The sequence below is a fragment of the Tiliqua scincoides genome, chromosome 2 (genome assembly GCF_035046505.1).
Source record: "Tiliqua scincoides isolate rTilSci1 chromosome 2, rTilSci1.hap2, whole genome shotgun sequence".
Taxonomy (NCBI): Eukaryota; Metazoa; Chordata; class Lepidosauria; order Squamata; family Scincidae; genus Tiliqua; species Tiliqua scincoides.
The window spans coordinates 266,887,638-266,900,286 of record NC_089822.1 but is presented as its reverse complement, the minus strand read 5'-3'; the positions used below and the strand labels follow the sequence as shown (position 1 = coordinate 266,900,286).

The 12,649-nt window shown below is 51.8% G+C and overlaps 1 protein-coding gene across 1 annotated transcript; it reads right to left on the bottom strand.

Annotated features, from left to right (window-relative positions):
- Positions 1 to 1,207: 1,207 nt before the first annotated feature.
- Positions 1,208 to 10,253, bottom strand: LOC136640367 (zinc finger protein ZFP2-like). The gene is made up of 4 exons (XM_066615444.1): positions 9,877 to 10,253; positions 9,091 to 9,173; positions 7,687 to 7,813; positions 1,208 to 3,683 (listed from the first exon to the last, which is right to left on the bottom strand). Exons 1-4 carry the CDS (start codon positions 10,208 to 10,210, stop codon positions 1,978 to 1,980), a joined length of 2,250 nt encoding a protein of 749 aa, XP_066471541.1. The 5' UTR covers positions 10,211 to 10,253; the 3' UTR covers positions 1,208 to 1,977.
- Positions 10,254 to 12,649: the final 2,396 nt, after the last annotated feature.

Sequence of the window (12,649 nt, the reverse complement as noted above, 5' to 3'; positions counted from 1 at the left end):
CTGCAATATGTGCGGCTTGGAGGGCTGTGGATGGCTGTCGCTCTGCCACCCATTCTGACAATGTGGGTGGTAAATAGGAGAAAAAATGTTCTTTTGCCACCAACTCTCTCCACTCTGCCCCGTTTCTACTTCCGCGGTCTCAGCCCAGGTGGTCAAAGCTCTCTCTAGGCACAGCTGTAAATTAGTATACGATTCCTCTGGCTTCATTTCTGCATGGCGAAAACTTCTGCCTTGCCATTTGCTCATTTATGGCCAGCTTCACCTTGACTAAGGACTTAAACAGTTTGTAATTGTGCCTTTGTTCTTTAGGCAGTCCTGCAAGTATGTGTGCTAGTTTTGTACCCACACATTGTGAACGGAGCACACGCAACCATAAGGTTTTATGCACTTGCTCATCTTCACATGCCTGTTCAAACATAGCAAGGTAGGACATCGCATCCCCATCACGGACATACCTTGGAAACATGTGTCTGTCACATTGCTCTGTGAGACGCTGCCTTTGTCTTCTTCGGTCTTCCATTTGCATCTCTATAAGGTGTTGTTGCATGGCAAGAAGTTGAGTCCAGTCTCCTGCTGCGAGCATTGCTCCTCCTGGGGAAGCTCCGGCAGCATTCCCATCCCCCGCTACTTGTGCTGGTGGTGGGGCAATTAGTGTAGGAGTGGGTGAAGGAGAGGTGAAAACTGGCAACACAGGGCTCGCAACCGCAGGATCAGATGTCAGTTGTAAAGGAGGCTGTGCTTTCACCATGGAAAACGATGCTGCTTTCTGCATGCCCAGCCACTCGCCCTTACATAAGAACATAAGAACAGCCCCACTGGATCAGGCCATAGGCCCATCTAGTCCAGCATCCTGTATCTCACAGCGGCCCACCAAATGCCCCAGGGAGCACACCAGATAACAAGAAACCTCATCCTGGTGCCCTCCCCTACATTCTGGTGCCCTCCCCTACATTCCCCTACATTCTGACTTAACCCATTCCTAAAATCAGGAGGTTGCACATACACATCATGGCTTGTACCCCATAATGGATTTTTCCTCCAGAAACTCATCCAATCCCCTTTTAAAGGCATCTAGGCTAGACGCCAGCACCACATCCTGTGGCAAGGAGTTCCACAGACCGACCACACGCTGAGTAAAGAAATCTTTTCTTTTGTCTGTCCTAACCCGCCCAACACTCAATTTTAGTGGATGTCCCCTGGTTCTGGTATTATGTGAGAGTGTAAAGAGTATCTCCCTATCCACTCTGTCCATTCCCTGCATAATTCCACACGCCCTTTTACAATGGTTTCTTGCCATAAGACTTTGTCTGTCAACTCCCAAGAATTTTTATCACCTTCTGCATCACTTTCTTCAGTCCATTCCAACTCTTGTTGAAATTTGAGAGCGGACCTGCTGGCAGCTGTACTTGGCATGTTGTGCCTCTGCGGATTACTATGGTTTTCTGCATTCCATGACGCACGTGCTTGGAACTTTGGCGCTCTTCCTCCATGAGTGGAGCTCGGTGTATCCCTGAGTGCATCCCTGAGTGTGCTCTCAGTGGCAAAAAGGGAGGGGGAGCAGCCCTCAGGCAGCGGGCGGGACAGTCTCCTCCAACTGAACATCCCACCTGAGACAGGGGAAGGAGGGGATTGAAAACAGCTGCCTTAGTTTCCTTCCATGCAGAAGTGTCAGGCTGCAGCTTATTTGCTCTACGCTCTCTACTTGTTCTCTAATGCTACAGACTCTATGGAACTCTATGGAATTTAGCACAACACGTTCTTGGTTAATCTTGAAAAGTCACGGAACAGAACTAACGGGATAAATAGGCTCCACCTGTATATGGTTTCTCCCCCAGATAATTCTTTCATGTAGAGCCAAGGCACCCAGCCACTGAAGCTCTTTTAACACTCCAAGCACTGAAATGGTTTCTCCCCTCTGTGGGTTCTTTGATGCACAGTCAAGTCTGATCTCTGCCTGAAGCTCTTTCCATACTCCAATCATTTATATGGTTTCTCCCCAGTGTGGGTTCTTTGATGTGCAGTCAAGTTTGACTTCACATTGAAGCTCTTTCCACACTCCAAGCATTGAAATGGTTTCTCCCCTGTGTGGGTTCCTTGATGGACAGTCAGCTGTGAGCTCTGAATGAAGCTCATTCCACACTCCGAGCATTTATATTGTTTCTCTCCAGTATGGCTTCTTTGATGCACAGCAAGCTTTGCCCTCTGAGTGAAGCTCTTTCCACACTCCAAGCATTTATAAGGTTTCTCCCCTGTGTGGGTTCTTTGATGTGCAGTCAACCTTGAATTCACAATGAAGCTCTTTCCACACTCCAAGCAGTTATAGGGTTTCTCTCCGGTGTGGGTTCTTTGATGCAAGGTCAGGGATGGGCTATAACTGAAGCTCTTTCCACACTCCAAGCATTTATAGGGTTTCTCACCTGTGTGGGTTCTTTGATGTGCAGTCAAGCTTGAATTCACACTGAAGCTCTTTCCACACTCCAAGCATTTATACGGTTTCTCCCCACTGTGGGCTCTTTGATGTACAGTCAGCCGTGACCTCTGAATGAAACTCTTTCCACATTCCAAGCATTGATATGGTTTCTCCCCAGTGTGGATTATTTGATGCTGAGCGAGGTTTGATCTCTTACTGAAGCTCTTTCCACACTCCAAGCATTTATAGGGTTTCTTCCCTGTGTGGGTCCTTCGATGTACAGTCAGGTTTTCCCTCCGACTAAAGTTCTTTCCACACGCCAAGCATTTATAAGGTTTCTTCCCTGTGTGGGTTCTTTGATGTGCAGTCAAGCTTGAATTCACACTGAAGCTCTTCCCACACATGAAGCATTGATATGGTTTGTCCCCTGTGTGGGTTCTTTGATGCAAAGTCAGGTGTGATCTCTGAACAAAGCCCCTTCCACACTCCAAGCATTTATAGGGTTTTTCCCCTGTGTGGGTTCTTTGATGCACAGTCAGGTATTGTCTCTGACTGAATCTCTTTCCACACTCCAAGCATTGAAATGGCTTCTCCCCTGTGTGGGTTCTTTGATGTACAGTCAGGTGATGCCTCTGACTGAAGCTCTTTCCACACTTCAAACATTTAAATGTGTTCTGCTCCCTGTGGAGTCTTTGATGTGCTCTAAGTTCTGATGTACTGCTGACCATTTTTGCACGTGGAGGGCATTTTTCCTTTTTCTTTACAGGAATTTTTCGTGGATTGACTGGGATGACACTGGAAGCTCCACCCTGAGAAGCACCAGATTTACTTCTCCCTTTCTCTGTCTGTTTTCCTTCCTGCTTCTTTGATCTGCCTTCATGCGCAGCTTTCCTCTCTGTGCGTATCTTCTTTTGGGAAGAAACAGAGGTGCTTGGACTGAAGGCATTTCTCCACTCAGAGTGTTTCAAAGATTTCCCTCCTGTGTGGATGTTGCTGTGTTTATCAATGTTGGTTGTGCAACTGATCATTTCTCCATGCAAAGGACACTTATTCCTTCTCTTCCGTTTGGGATGTTCCTGCTGGTTTGGGATTTCATGGATGTCATGTCCCTGACAAGAAAAAGGTTCTGTCGTCCAGGCTGGTGCTGTGCTTCCCTCCTGCCTCCCTGACCCATCCTGGACTCTCCAAGTCTCTTGTTCTACACCAACAGCAGCAGCTTCTGGTGACACTCCACGTGACTCCCTGTGAGCCTCACTGTGTTTCTCGTTGCTTCCTGAAACAGAAAGAGAATCTTCAATAGAGCAGTGTTCTTAAATCTGTGAGTCGTATAGTGGTTTGGGAGGTGGACTTAGACCTGGAAGATCCAGGTTCAAATGCCCGCTCAGCCATGAAGCATCCTGGGTGACCTTGGGCAGGTCACTTTCTCTCATCCTCACCTACCTCACAGGGTTGTTGTGAGGACAATAGGTGGGGAGCAGCCGTATATACTGCCCTGAGCTCTTTGGAGGAAGGGTAGTATAAAAATGTGAAAAATAAATAATAGATAAAGCCTCATTTGAGTGTCATGGTAACCTTTCAAAGCCGGTGCAAGGCGGGCTTGGATCCAATCTAATCATGGTACTTCCATATCAAAACAGAATTCTTGATATAATCCTGCACAGCCTCATGTTGCTGTCTTGACCCACAGCTCCTAAGCCACCACTCTGTTTGCCACTTTCTCACCTGGAGCCGCCACTCTGTTTGCCGCCCAGCCCCTGACCCCAAAGTAATGTCACTGATGACATCATCTCACTGCAATCACTTCCAGAATTGCACCAGGAGCTCCAGCATCTCCTGGCATGATTCTGTGCTGCTCAGGGGCATGTCTTTCGTTTCCTCAGAGGAGACGAATGATGCAGCACAGATCACAGAGAGGCCCAGAATTGTGCCCAGAGTGGGTGTGGGTTGCGGCCACTCTGGTCACAATTCTGCGCCACCCCTTCCTTTCCTCCTATGTACAATGGGGTGGCCTAGAGGGGCAGAATGCTGGGAGTCGCAATTCCTGGCACACTGCCACTCTAGGCCACCTCTTTCCTCTCCTCCCATAAAGAGACAGGTGGCCTAGAGCAGCAGCACACTAGGGGTTGCGATGGGAGTGTGAGAGTTAAGGCCCCCCCCAAAGTATTGCATCTAGTTCTGGTTGCCACATCTCGAAAAGGATATCATGGAGATGGAAAAGGTGCAGACGAGAGCAACCAAGATGATTACTGGGCTGGGCACCTTCCTTATGAGGAAAGGCCACAGAGTTTGGAGCTCTTCAGTGTAAAAAAGAGGCACCTGAGGGGGAACATGATTGAAACATACAAAATGACTCAGGGGATCAATACAATGGATAGAGAAATGCTTCTTAGACTCTCACACAACACCTGAACTAGGGGACATCCACTAAAATTGAGTGTTGGGAGAATTAGGACAGACAAAAGAAAATATTTCTTTACCCAGCGGGTAATTAGTCTGTGGAACTCCTTGCCACATAAAGTGGGAATGGCATCTGGCCTAGATGCCTTTAAAAGGAAATTGGACAAATTTCTGGAGGAGAGGTCTACCACGGGTTACAAGTCATGGTAAGTTTGTGCAAGCTCCTGATTTTGGAAGTGGACTACCTCAGAGTGCCAGATGCAGGGGAAGGCACCGGGACACAGGTTGTGTCTGTTGTCTTGTGCATCTCTGGGGCATTTGGTGGACCGCTGTGAGATACAGGAAGCTGGACTAGAAGGGCCTATGCCCTGATCCAGTGGGGCACTTCTTATATTCTTATGTTGTTCTTATCCATTGTTCTTACAGTTGCTCAAGACCTGTGGGAAAGGAATTGCACCCAGAGTGGCTGCAAGTTGAGGCTACCCCGGCTGCCATTCAGCACCGTTCTGGGGCACCCACCCCCTGTCCTCCTTTATAGGGGGGAGGCCAGCCTAGAGCAGCTGTGTACTGGGAGCTGCAAGTCCTGGTGCACTGCCGCTCTAGGTTGCTCCTTTCCTCTCCTCCTTTACAAGAGGAGAGCAGGGGGCCTGAACCAGAAGGTTGCTAAATCCCAGCCTTTGCCAGAAGCAGGAGGCTAAATGGGTGGTGGAGGAAGAGGCTGGTTGTTCTGTCCCAATAAGTGCGGCACTTGGTGCACTTGCCCCCATATCCCACCCTAGATATGCCACTGATGACACATTGCCTAAACAAGGAGAGTGTCTATTATGCTGGAGGATCCGCATTGGCCACAGCTCCCTCTGGTCTGAAGCTACTGCTGTGTTAAGCAGGACTTCTCATAAGCATATTACCTGCTGATTCCTCTTCTTCCTGAATATCCTGGAAAAATGCACACTCCCCTTTTTCCAGCCAGGAAATGAAGGCAGGTTTTGGAAACTCCTCTAAGCAGTGGGGGGTCAAAATGCTACATTTTTTCAGACACCAGGATGCCTGTGTAAAGTGGCACCTCCCCCTCACATTCAGAGTCATGATGGGCTTCGGGAGCATTGCAGAGGCATCTCCTACACATTGCTCTCACCACTCCAATGGCTCTGAGTGCGAGGGGCCGCTTTACACGGGTGTCCAGGTGCCCCAAAAAGCATAGCGTTTTGACCCCCCACTAGCTATGCCACTGCCTCCCAGAAAGAAACAAGGAGATGCTGCAGATTACAGAACACGGAGGCTTTGCAAAGAGATCTGACTTGAGGTGGTCTTCCTACCCCTAAAAGGACACAGCGTAGGACAGAAGAAGAGGGAAGACTTTCAAACTCTTCCACATGAACATGCAGCAGAAAAAGCCGTGTGGATCCCAAAGTGTAATGGAAGAACAGAAGATCATCAGGTGGATGATGTGGTGTTGACAGCGATTCCATGTTTTGACAGCTGGTTGACAGCTCTGGGAAGGGCAGGGCTGGCTCCACAGCTGTAATCAATCAAGGCCAATGGAGACCTGGTTGGACACCTGAGCTTCATTTGCCCTTGATGGGACTTTGAATGGACATGGACTGAAGAGATGGCTCAGATGAGCCTGATTTGGACTTAACAAGGTAGCTCACAGCTGAGCTGAATTTGGACTTAACAGGGGGCTGCAGGATAAAAGGCAGCTTCAGAAGGAGCAAAGGGCTGACCAGAGCAGGACGCTGAGCTAACCAGGAGCGGGACCCTGACCCAGCCAGAAGCCGGACCCTGACCCAGAGGGAGACGCTACCTGATCCAGAGGAGACCTGACCTGACCAGACTCGAGCTTGACCTTGGATGGGGACTTGACTCTGACTTTTGCCTGCTGCACTTGTGAGTTTAACAAGGGAAGCTAATTAGCCTTAAGTGGGCACAAGGCCCAGTGGATTGGAATTTGGCAGAACACAAAGTATCAGTCTGGTTTATAGGAGTCAGTAGCATAGCTGGGGGGATGCAAAGCACTAAGTTTTGCAGAGAGCCTCCTTGCAGCGTGCAAGCAGCCCCTCCTCCTCCCCTTTGGAGCCATTCCAGGCTGCAGGAACAAAACAGAGGCAATGCTGCTCCCCAAGTATACAATGCCTCAGTTTTGCTCTCCTGGCACAGAATGGCTATGAAGGGGAGGGCTCTCTTAATATAAGAACATAAGAAGAGCTCTGCTGGATCAGGCCCAAGGCCCATCTAGTCCAGCTTCCTGTATCTCACAGCGGCCCACCAAATGCCCCAGGGAGCACACAAAAGACCTGCATCCTGGTGCCCTCCCTTGCATCTGGCATTCTAACGGGCTATGTTAGAATGCCATAACATCTCTTGCATGCTGCAGTGGGGCTCCCTGCAAAAATTAGGGCTTGGCTTTGCAGCCCCTCTAGCTCCACCACTGATGGGAGTTCAAGCTCACTGCTTCTGAAACCTGAGCTGGAGCTGGAGTTAATCTCAACATATTGCCCTCATCCAGACCCCAACCGACTCCAGGCAGTGCTCCAAGACCTGCATAGTCTCCCTGGAATGGGATGGCAAGGACAGACAGAGCAGGATGACTTCCCCCAGCAGCTTTACCTACATGTAAAAAAGCATGGGGGACAAAGCAGACCTCTGTGGCAGACGCAGTGGTGTCCAAACTTTTCAGTTAGAGCCACACTATATATTTTACACACAAAAAATCACTTTTATAAATGAATGAATGAAATTTAAATGAATCCATCAATAGCAAAAATATCAGCAATAAAAAATATTTGAAATTGTTGCAGGTTGGAAAAAATCTTGTGCCCCCCGGCCACAGTTCGGAGACCCCTGATCTAGGGAGATGAAGCAAAGGGGTCCTGACTTACCCAAAAAAGCCACGTTCTCCAGATTCTCCAGCATCACTTCTGCATACAGGGCCTTCTGGTTGGGCTCCAGCAGAGCCCACTCCTCCTTGGAGAAAGACACAGCCACCTCCTCAAAGGACACCAGAGCCTGAATGAAGAAAGGCACAGATTATCCCTACCCAAGACACATTTAAGAGACTCAAGGAGGGGAAACCTGATGTTTTCCTGCAAAGCTCAACCCTTTGCATTTCTGCAATTTAAAAACATAGTTCTTAAGTTTTGTTCATTACAGTAACAACAAAGAACAAAAAGCATCGCACCAAACTGCTGCTTCCAGAAGACCCCCTTGCAGTCCTTCCTCAAATCACAGAGCCCCCTGCCAGATCTTGGAGACCCCTCCTGCACACCGCACAGGCAGGCAACTCTGGGACACCTCAATCCTTGTGGTCTGTGTAGTTTGCACAGAATCTGGGAACTGGAGGGTCCTGGTATGTCACCCACTCCAATCTCTTGCTCAGTGTAGGAGCCAGAGCTAGAACACCCCAGCAGATGGCTGCTCTGAAGGCCGCCAGCAAGGGAGAGCCCATTTGCACTGCTTACTAACTGAGTGGACTGACAGCTGTCACCTTTTTTAGCAACTGGGGCTGAAACTAACTCAGCATGTGCTGGGTTCCCTTTGAAGGGAAGCAAAACCTTTTTGTAAAGGACAGCTGGAGAAAGTCCCCCTGGGCATTTGCAGAGTGACTTATCCTTCCAAAGCCAACACTTCCTCACCTGTCCTAACACTTAATAGCACCTGGGACTCAACCTCTGCTTGTCCACCTAGAACGGCAGCAGAGCCACAGATAGCATCCTGCCTGAGCAGTGGTCCAGGGCAAGATGGCAGGAAGGCTCTCAAAGGAGCAGGAGAAGCTCAGGTTCTACATGTGGGCAGCATCTGCGACAACAGGACATGCACACTGATGGCTCTAGTAATCTCCAGTTCTTGGGCACATTGCTGTGTGGAAATAAGCTCTACTTAAACTACACAGGCCCAAAGCAGTTCACGATGCTTCCTACAATTACACCTTTGATTCATAATGAACCTTCATTCCTACCTCTCTCTGCAAACTGCCCTGGTGAGCTGCAGGGTATTTAGAGCTGCTTCTGAGACAGGCGCTGTGAGCAACCTCCATTCCTGCAAGCAGAGGAGAGAAGGAGCCCTGCCCCTCCTGACTCCTGCCAATGTGATCAGATGATGCCAGTCAAAAGGGGCGGCTCCCACTTGCACATAAGGGCACTCCTGATGGCATTCCTGTGGAATATTCGGCAAGATGGACACCCCGACATCTTGCAGCACCAGAAGCAACAGGAAAGGAAGAAGCAAAGGAGGTGGCCCTTTCTGTCGCTGCTCCCTGCAGGCTTCCCTGGTCACCTGCCCCCTACCTGAGCAGATGTCACAGCAGCCCCTCCTTCTCCAGCCCACAGAAGAGGTGACACAGAACACGTTACCGAGGCCGCTCCACTGCCTGCAAGAGACAGAAGGGAAGACTTTATTCCTCCAGCTCAGGTAAGAACTAAAAGTTTTTCTTCCAGGCCCCAGATCAGATCTTCTGCCTGCTGACAGAGTCTGAGAAAATAGCAGGAAGTCCTTCTCACAGCACATCATTACTGCCCAGAAGGTGCTTCCCCAGATGTGGCACGTCCTGTGAGCTCAGCTAACCTGACAATGGGATGAAACAAAGGCATAGAGGGCAGGTCTAGCAGTGTGCTGAATGATATATGAATCTGGAGGTAGGGTGGGCTGCGAAGGGCAGGGGGCTACTGCCTTTAGTCCCGGCTTCTGCCCAATTACAGAGAGCAAGACACTGTCTGGTCTGCTGCAGCAAGCAGGTGTTGGAAGGCAAGCTGGCAGTATTGTGCCCTTGATTTAAAAAGAATTAGGGCACAGTGGCTTTTCTTCCACAACTGTTTGTGTCATTTAACCCACTTTAATATAGTGATTGTATTCTACTGTTTCTGTTTTGCTGCTGGACTGCCTCAACAGAGAGTCCAGAGCTTGAGCAGTGATAATTCCCCCTACTCAGAACTAGTCAGACCTCCCCTAAATACCAAAGGGGCAGGATATATTAAGGACAAGGATGAGCTGAAGCGGGTTCAGAGGAGGGCATGGAAGCATCTAGATGCCACTCTGTGTTCAGCTGTCAGCTGGTCAGAGCACGTGTGTCTCACCCCATGGCATAGTCTGTGGGAGCTGTGGGCTTCCCTCTCCAGAACAAGGGGTCTGAACTGTTTCAAGGAACTCCCGCCATTGTGCTTCCCACTGCTGCGATGACAATCCTTCTTCTGGTTCCTGCTTAACGTGCTCTGCCCAGTTCAGATGCTGAATGAGAGCCCCCATCTGGGCTGCAGGGGAGAGGTCCTCTGGATCTGCCAGCCTCGACTCTGGCTGGAGACTTTCTGGCTCCTCTTGCTCCATTTTCAATCCCGGCTTCACATATTCCTCTAGTGCAGGCTGGAAGTGCAGACCCAGAGCTAGGAGTCCTCCCCCTTGCTCCACAGACATTTCCAGACAGAAGGGATGCTCCCAGCTTAGCTCAGTCCATCTGTCCTTGACAGCAACTATGGACAAAAAGAACTTGCAGTTCACTCTGAGGGGGCGGGGAGGGGGGGCAATGGCTGGAGGAGCTTCCTCAGCAAGGCTTCATCACATGGGGTCTTTGACCAAAGAGAAGACACTATTCACCTTGAAGGAAGGAGGTGCTGCAGGGAGGCAGTTTACCCAGAAAATGGATTCTGAGCACGCACAGAGATCCTGTTCTGCCAGGTCTGTTGCTGATTCTTCCTTTCAGTACTGAAGATGCAACACCTAATGAAGAGACAGAGAGTTATTTTAAAGGGGTTACAGGAAGACAAAGCAGAGAACATCAGAAATACACAAAGCAAATCCAAGCGTGCGAGAATTCACAATGTTCCCCAAGGATGATTAGCGGTGAAGTCACAGCAGAGACCAGGTGCCAAGCCCAGACTAGGACAGAAGTGCCAGGACGGAGGGTCCTGGGCTTAGAGGTGCAGATCCGTTACCAAGAGCCCAAGGGGCCCCTAGGCTCTGTAGATGGCTCTGCGTGCTCTTGGTGGCTCCAGCCTCCCTGCCTTCCCCTCCATGTTGCTCTGGAGCCCTGGGATGGCTCCAAAGGGGAGATGAGGGGGTGGGGCTCCATGAAAACTGGCGCTCTGCATCCCTCTGGCTCTGCCACTGAGCCAGCACCTTATCTGCTTCTCCCCCTCATCCGGGTGCATGAACCAGAAACAGCCTGTTGATCTCTGTGCTGGTCTACAAGAGCACTCAATCTCAGGAGCCCCCCCAAGGGCTGGAGCAGGGTGGCTCCACCTCAGGAGTGCAGGCAGGGGAAGCCCAGGGCTCTCCAGGGGTCAGCCTCTGCCCCCGACACCCTCTGAGCAGAGAAGCAGCGGTGACAGGGCCTCCCTGTCTTATGTCCTTGGCCTGTGGAACTCACTGCCGCAGTGGTGGTGGGGCCTCCTCGCTGACCTGTCTCAGGGGCTCTGCTCCTCTGGGCCTGTGGAACTCCTTGCCACAAGGGGCGGTGGGGCGTCCTCGCTGGCTGGTCTCAGCGCCTCTGGTCCTCTGAGCCTGTGGAACGCCCTGCCACAGGGGCGGTGGGGACTCCTCGCTGGCCTGTCTCAGGGCTCTCCCCCTCTGGGCCTGAGGAACTCCCTGCCACCAGGGGTGGTGGGCCCCTCTGCGTGCTCCGTCGCCCCCCAGCCCCCTTCAGTTCCAGGGACGCTCAGAGCCAGGACCCCCCAAAGGGCCTCTGCTGTTCTCCCAGAGCCCTGGAGCCCCTCCACGGACACGCCCCTCCTGGGCTTCTTGCGGGCGCGTTTCGGGAGGGGCTCTTGGGGGGGCTCCGCACCCGCCTCCCTCCCACCCCCAGCCTCACCTCAGGTGCTTCCAGGAGGAGCGGCCATCAGGCCTCGTCCGCGGGGCATCCTGGGAGTGGTAGTTTTCTCCTCGCCCTCTTCCTGGCATGCGCCGCCATCTTGCCTTCACCGCAGCGCCTCCTGGGAGTGGTAGTTTCCTCCTCTGAGTCCTCTTGGGCAGTTCATCATGGAGCAACTGCAACCCTTCCCTCCCCTGTTGGGCAGGATGGCTCTCTCCAGGAGTTCCTGCCCTCTCCTGCCGCTTGGTGGGTCGTGACCTGACTGTGGTGGGTCGTGAAGCTTCCACCTATGGTGGCGGTGGAAGAGGAGCCTACAGGTGTAGAGGGGCCCGAAGCTCCCACGCACACAGGGCTTGGCTCTCCGGCAGGGCAGGTGGAGGAGGCGGCTAGGCAGCAGCGTACCCGGAGGGAGCAGGGGGGCAGGAGCCCTGGGCGCTGACACACGCCCCCCACAGGACCTGCACCACAGAGAGAACTGCTGCAGCCGCCTCTGAGGACTGCCCCTCCCCACTCAGTGAAGGGGGAGGGGAGGGGAGGGCGGCCCTCAGGTGCCCTCCTCCAACTCTGCAGGGGACAAGTGCCATTCTCAGGCTCCCAGTGGCCTTCCGTGCCCTTCTGAGCGCAGCACTGCGGCCACTGGAAGGGGCAGCACTCTCTGTTCTGGGCTTCCAGCAGCCCCAGAGCGCTCTGAGGGAGCCTTGCGCGGAGCCTGCGCCGCTGCCTCCTCTCCCCGCCATCTCCAAGGGGGAGCGCAGGACGCAGCAGTTGGAATTACGGCGGTGAGGATGATGTCACCACAAGCACTTCTGTGTCAGGGTGGGGACGGCACACTCAAAGGTGTGCTCTGGAAGGGTCCCGGTATGAGAGACGTGGCCCCAGAAAACACCCCAGAAGGAAGGCCCTCCCTCCCAGGTGACAAATCTATTGAGCCCAATGGAAAGTGAAACTAAGGGTGACAACTCCATAAGGACAATGCAGCTTCTTTTGCAAAACTGCTTTTTCAACTCTTTTAAAGAGTGTTTGTAAGGTGCACTGAGCATTGTGTC